This window comes from Priapulus caudatus, unplaced genomic scaffold, assembly GCF_000485595.1.
Source record: "Priapulus caudatus unplaced genomic scaffold, Priapulus_caudatus-5.0.1 Scaffold1397, whole genome shotgun sequence".
In the NCBI taxonomy this organism is placed as follows: domain Eukaryota; kingdom Metazoa; phylum Priapulida; class Priapulimorpha; order Priapulimorphida; family Priapulidae; genus Priapulus; species Priapulus caudatus.
Window position 1 is genome coordinate 63707 of NW_014578458.1, and position 7464 is coordinate 71170.

The following is a 7464-nucleotide window of genomic DNA, read 5'->3' on the forward strand; positions in this document are numbered from 1 at the left end:
AGTTTTGTGTTTACAAAATTGAGTTTTGTGGAACCGGTTCGACAGAATTGAGCCCTGTCCTGCATGGCGCCCCGTAGCACTAGTATACGTATTTCCTTCTTATAAATAGGTAGGTAAATTGCTACAGTCGAAAGATCAGGCGGATGGCGTACAAATTACGTTTCTGTTGTGATTGAAGTCGTGTGTGTGTGTGTGTGTGTGTGTATGTGTGTGTGTGTGTGTGTGCGTGCGTGCGTGCGTGTGTGCGTGCGTGTGTGCGTGCGTGCGTGCGTGCATGCGTGCGCGTGCGTGCGTGTGTATGATTTAGTATTGGCAATCCCACCGCGAGTGACATGATCTTTTAAGAACAGCGTGTGATGAAAAACCCTTCCATCCGCTTAAAACACGCGCTTGATTACTTCGTTTTGTGCCACGTACGGGCGGACTTCGGGGGCCTGTCGAACGCTGGTTACTGAGTATCGGTGATGTATTGTAAGACGTTAGTTCCACGCCCAATTACCGCCTTGGACTAGTCGTCGGGATTTCTATTTAGTCCTTTAATTAGTTCATATCTGCGCGTTTTTATTGCTACTAACATCGGTTTTGGTACCAATGTAGTGCAATAGTACACGTTGTTGGAAATTATAAGAAAGTATTATTCAAAGAATAAATGTGTCTAAGGAATTTAAGATAACTTGATGATTTAACATAAATAGTAATTTACATGGCGTGAGGGAAATTGTACGTAAGCGCGTCTTGTCAATAATGGAATATTGTGACGTAATAACTTTGCGAGAGATGAGCCCTATATAGCTGCTGGCAGATAGAGGGCGATGAACAGAGTGAGGGACGGAGGCGGGTAACAACTCCGCTTAGAATGTTTCAACATCTCATTTTATTCCTTAATTCCGATTTTCGTGTTACACGTTTATTCGCGTGTAATTCGCCATTCTTCAAGGGCTTTTACGTTTTGCGTTTAAGCTGGTGCATTAAAGTAAAATTAATTATTTTTGCAGGCGGTCACATGGTCAACACAGGATGTCCAGATACGCATAACAGGATTGACCTTTGCTGCAAGATGTCAGCAGAGTTTGATTTCTTTCTGAACACTAGCAAAAAGTATGTAAGAATTGAATCTAATTCTACTACTAATTCTACTAAATCTATAGAATTGTATCAATCTAATGATATTATTATATATTTAGCAGATTTGATTTTATTGTTTAGTTAATATTTACGATTGGTTGGGATTTATTTGATTGCTAAATCCAATTACATACAGCTAAACAAATTATCATAGTCAATCTTTGCAAAGCAAGCTTAGCTCAAGAAATCGTCTACGTTTGCATAATATTGTATTATATACGTTATTGTCCAACAATGCGTCCATTATATTTCTGCACCGTGATATGTTCAACCAAACAGGTGGTTCTGTCACTTTGATGATGACAACTACGTGAACGTGCCCCAGTTAGTAAAGTTTCTCAGCAAGAAAAGCTGGAATAAGGACTATTACTTTGGGAAAACTAGCATCCCGCACGAATTTGAAATCAGGACACCTGTTACTGCAGTGAGTATGATGGTTATGTATTTCTTGGACTCCCATTATGGTAGACGTAGCTCTAACATCTAGCTCTCTAAATAGCTATGCAATACAGTATACGCCTAACTGTCATACATACCATAGCAGGGACGTGGCTTCGCTGTAATAGCTCCAGAAACCTCCGATAAATTTTAATTGGAACGAACTCAGTTGCAATGAATACAACTGGATTTTTGCATATTTTTCTGCTTGGTTGTGCTTGTGTTAAATACGAGAAAAAAATCGTTTATATTAGCATTTTCTGTTACATGAGTATATTGTTCTGAACAGAGCAGGAGATGTATCGTACAAATGTAGAAAATTATCACGGGGTTCTCAATGTTCGTATGTAGTTTGGATGGGATAACGTTATAGTGAAGTTCATTAGATGTCGTTTTTTATATTTTACAGCCACGGCTTAGATTTAATTTTGCCACGGGAGGCGCTGGTTTCTGCATTAGTCGAGCTCTTGCAAATAAAATGACACGGTATATAAGGTGAGGATTACTTTATGTTCTTAATTATGTTGTTTTTCTTTCAGGATGCTTTCATATCATAATATAAGGGCATTTCTATTTACCATTACAATCTACAATTTTGTAATATTGTAATATGAAATACTAATAACTGCTAAACTACTATAACGATTTGTTGTCTGATAATATTTTATTATAATATTAGATATATATATATATATTAATAATATATTATAATATATTAGAAAATGTTCATATAAACTGATACACTGTTCCAGCGGACATGGCGCATGGTGACACTCGTGTAAAGAAGGCTTATTGCAATGGCATGATGTCACTAATAGGAATTATATCATAGGTGAGCGTATTTCTGCAACATTTGCATAAGACAGATATATCGTTTTTTTAATAAGGCAATCAAACATTATTTCTATGTGTTTTGCCATATACTTGTCTTTCTTTGCTGCTGCTGCTACCTCACCTCATACTATACCTGCGGATTTCTAGACCTGCCATTCGCTTCGCGGCAGAATCTGACCTTACACATCACGTACCTATATGTATCTCCCTAACCCATGTCAGTGTATTTAGCGAATTCTTAACAGCTGTAGGTACCATTGTGAACACCCGAATATAAAATTTTGCGTGTTTTTCCTTGTTCGGTAAAAGAAAAATAGTATGGCCAAGTTAAACCATTCACGAAAAATCAGCCAGTTTCACTCAGGTATTGAATTCTTTGCAAAAGCCATCCGATCCCAATGACATTTAGAGATCAGCTGACATCAGCCTTAGCCTGTCAGGCCCAAGAACCCAACGTAGTGTCTGTGCCTGGACCGGTTCTACCCAACGACCCTACCAGGGTGTGTGTGTGTGTGTGGCTGTGTGTGTGTGTGTTTGTGTGTTTGGGTGTGTTGTGTGTGGTGTGTGGTGTGTGTTAGTGAGTGTGGTGTGGTGTGTGTGTGTGTGTGTGTGTGTGTGTGGATTGTGTGTGTGTGTTGTGTTGATGTCTGTGGCTGTTGTGGTGTTGTGTGGTGTTGGCTGCTTAAATACTTTATACTTCTGAATAGTTGTTTTTTCCGTAGGGTGGCTCCAATGTTAATTGTACTTGGTATAATTGATATAGCGCATCAGATAAAAGGTTAGTATAAAAACCAAACATGGCCAAAGTTAGCAATCCAATGCACAAAACGGCCCACGAGCTGCAGCTGGTTTGCAACATAACTGATGCACTAATGAAAGTTACGCGCTGCAACAATATTCATAATTTAGAAACTATTATTTTGAATAAATTCTATATATACTTTATTTGGTAGCCCTAGCATAGCATTTCGAACCCCAATGGCCAAACCCAATGCCAAAACACCCTCAATAAATGATTGGTACCATTAAGAATGGTACAAAAGAATTTTAACTAAGCTGCATGCTGCTGTTTGTAACAACGTAACAGTTTTGCTTTATTTTGTTACTTCTGATTCGGCCTCGTTACATCTTGGACCTTGTTGCTCTTGCCCATTTAGGTCATGGACGATTACACTTGATTTCCTAAAATCCCAGGAATCTCAGATCTGCAAAGAAAACATAAGGCATCGAGTCCTGCGCAGCATTCCCATTTACAGGGGACCAAGCGCCCCACACTTAATCCTTTACGGCCCATCTCTAACCTCAGGGATGAACTGCCATAGAATTACGAATCGATAACATAGGGGGGACCCTGATTACCAGAGCTTTTACTATGATCGTATCTAGGGACTAAACAATACTCTTTTGATAAAGTAGATACAGCGACATACTGCAATGATATTAAGTTGATTTGATTCAATGTGATTAATAATGAAAATAGTATTGAAAAATACCTATATATTGATATAATATAGAAATTCCCTCGTGGAGCAAGCCATTACTAGGTGACTAATTAATATGCCTATAATACATAATAGTGGCGCCCCGTAACTATAGCTACACAACTATATATATATATAATATATAATAATTTAAATAATTTATACATATAATATATAAAGGCGAAATTTGATCGATCTGAAAAATCTGGCATGTATTTCAAAATCAACCACCGATTGTTTTAGTTTTACTAATCTGCAGACATCCGTGATTCGCCGCAGCACAACATCACTGAAATCAGTATATTAATTCATTTTGCATCTGTAATCAATAGTAAGATTATCAATCTCTCTTAAAATTATTTCTAATTTATTACTTTTTAATAGTTAAGATTAATTAATTACTCGAGATCAATGATATTTTTTACCCCTCTTTAGTTGTGGGAGAAGATAAATAATTGATGAATACTATAAATGACATATGGATGTTTATAGCTTTATCATATTTATTTATTTATTTATTTATTTAGAATATACGCGAATAACCTTTGAGTATTAGGAAAGAATTATACTTGTTTCCAGAACTCAATAATAGTTCTTGCGATATTTATAAGGCTCCTGCTTGGTGGGAAGATGGACTCGAAAAATACAAGGCAAAATCTTTTAGATGATAAAATGCTACATTTACATGGGTTAAATATAACATCGGCTTCATCAAATTTGGCTGGAACATAAGCAGCGGGTGTAAAACCTGTTCGGTTGAGGCACGGGTCTCTCTATATTATGTTATATCAGAGCATATAAATCTTTTAATTATACAAAGATCATATAGGTCATGATATAAGATATAGATATCATATTCGATATCATAAGATCATGAAGATCATATAAAGGTCATAAAGATTTATAGAACTGTGGTGAATGCTCGTTCCAGTTAAGTGCTGCCATCTGCATGATAAAATTCGCAACCGTAAATAGAATACGGAGACGAGAGATAATCGATCAAGGTAAGGATGGCGAACTGTGCCCGCAGCGGTAATCTATCAGAATGTCTACCAAAACATTTTAAACGCAATAAAATACACAACACATGCATCGCGACCATCTTAATGATCTAGGAACCCACGGCCCGACAGGCGGGCCGACAGTACGTGTGCTTGGTAAAATCCGATCTATAATATTCTCTTTGCTCGCAGCATCACGCTCGGACGGCTGTGTTCCCTGCTATGCCTACACTATTGTACAGGTAGATGTCGCTCGTTCGTCGGTCACCGTTGACTGCCAAGATAATTTTCTTCGGCCGTTCTTATACGTTCAAAGTGGAGCCGGGCGGGCCCACAGCATGTGTGCTTGGTAAAATCCAATCTAGAGTATTCAATTTGCTCATAGCATCACGCCCTGGGTTCCCCCTATGCTTCTTCTTCTTCTTCTTCTTCTTCTTCTTCTTCTTCGTCTTCTTCTTCTCGGGTCACTCCACTACACTCGGCCTATAGCCACTGCAGCACCCAGGACTTAGCACGGTGGTTGAAAGCCTCAAGGTCTCTAGGGCTACAGGGCTATTGTAATAGGGGGCATTTCAGGAGATGTCCCATAGTCTGGTCCTCCCCGCAGTCGCATTCGGTTGGGCCATCTTCAGTGTATCCCCATTTCTGCATGAGTGCCCTGCATCGACCAAACCCTGTCCTGAGGCGATTTAGGCATAACCACGTCGGCCATGCCTCGTTGGCTCCGGGTGGGAGGGATTCCTGGGGTCTGAGCAAAAGCTTATGTTGGCTTGCCTGAAGATGCTTTGACCATTGGGCGATTCTGTAGTTTTAGAGGTTGCCATCCAGGGGTTGAACCGCGTGGATGAAACTGTGCCTGGACTTTAGACTCTTCTGTACTGTTTCATGATGGACGAGGGTCATTTTCTTGGTTAAGTTTCTCTACTTGGGATGAAGCCATTCGTCTAACGTGTGGAGGAGCAATGCCACAGAGCAGGTAGACCTGCTATGCTGATTTACATGTAAAAGGCGCTCCGCTGTCGGTCACCGTTGACTGCCAAGAGAATTTTCTTCGGCCGTTCTTATACGTTCAAACTGGAGCTGGGCGGGCCAGCAGCATGTGTGCTTGGTAAAATCCGATCAATAATATTCACTTTGCTCGCAGCATCACGCCCTGGGTTCCCCGCGATGCGGCATAACTTTGAATAATCGCGTTCGCGTACAACGAACGAAACAATCCTATGGCCTTTTCCCTCGTCTAATCGTCTGGGTCTCGACTTTTCCATCACCAACCGAACTGTTCACCCCAACTCGTCTTGCCACGTTTCCTCGCTTCCACTCCCTCTCAGCACAAATCGAACGAAGCGCCTAAAGCCTGCGCCTGGTGGGACTACAACAGGAACTCAAAAGATCTGCCGCCATGTCTGAAAAATGCGTGACACCGTATCATATTGTAGTCGCACTAGGAGCTGTCACACGTAAGAATGATAAAGCCTTTTGCTAGAGGTCCGGGAAGGACAACGAGAATGGTGTTAAACAGTTAAGAAGGAGCCATGCTGGGGAAATTGTGTGTAAGTTTGATATGCGTCCCGCAGTCTGAACACACATATGTTGATGGGTCGATAATATTCACATCGGTGTGTACACTACCATCAACATGGCTAATACGCATTCAAATGATTAATAATATCACGAATACATCTACAAGGTGGTAGACTATCAATCGGTGCGCCGCGCACATTAAAAACGAGACATCAGGGAGACCCATTATTCCTTGGAAGCGCGAAATGAATGAGGTCAGCGTATGGTTTCATGAAAAAAGCCCCAAATCAGGTAATCCACCAACGTTCGCTCCCTACCAGCACTTATCCTCATCTCGACATCATTCATTGCTAATTTCACAACGAACAGGTTTACACTATTAGCACTCCGCCATAGGTAGTGAAGAATCAGTTTGACAGATGCAACCAGCAGCTACGTTGAACAAGAGAACCGGTAAGATGTCTGCATAAATATCGAGTCAATATGCACCCTGGTTGATAAAATTCTAGGGCGTATGTACGAGACGCTACAAAAATCACACGAGTTTGTGCCGTTGCGAAACCCGCTTACCACTGCTCACTAAGTAAATGGTGCTCACATTTATGACGTTTTTATGTAGCCCTTTACCAGACCTATAGGCTGAGGTTGGCCCGGCAATAGAAAATGCAGACACGAGTAGTCATCTGCCATGTTGGAACGCTCTGTACCCTGTACGGTCTGCTCCGCTTGACGTTAACACCCCAACCCCAGAGCAATGGTACGGGAGGCCTATTGGTCACTCACGTCAAACCCAAAAAACAAATAATCGAATGCCGACTCAAACATCTTGCCCGTTAAAAAAGATTTAAGAACCCATGCAACATCTTAGAGGAAAAACAATTTACATACGCCGACAGAAGAACATTTCCCCCTCAACCAATAGCATACTTCTCCCCCACTTGCACCACTTGCAGCAACAATCACAACACCACCTAGGTCACGCGGATAGCAAAGCCACGTCAAGAGACCCCCGCTTCACCTAAGCAATTCTATTGGCGTACCTCGGCCCCTGTGTCACGCTGATT

General features: G+C 40.9%; 1 protein-coding gene across 1 annotated transcript; it reads left to right on the top strand.

Annotated features, from left to right (window-relative positions):
• Nucleotides 1-998: 998 nt before the first annotated feature.
• Nucleotides 999-2058, top strand: LOC106816499 (fringe glycosyltransferase-like; the record flags this gene model as incomplete). Its single annotated transcript, XM_014821124.1, has 3 exons — nt 999-1098; nt 1405-1549; nt 1973-2058. Coding segments are annotated over exons 1-3 (326 nt in total), but the record flags the coding sequence as incomplete, so codon positions are not given.
• Between the last annotated feature and the right edge of the window lie 5406 nt (nt 2059-7464).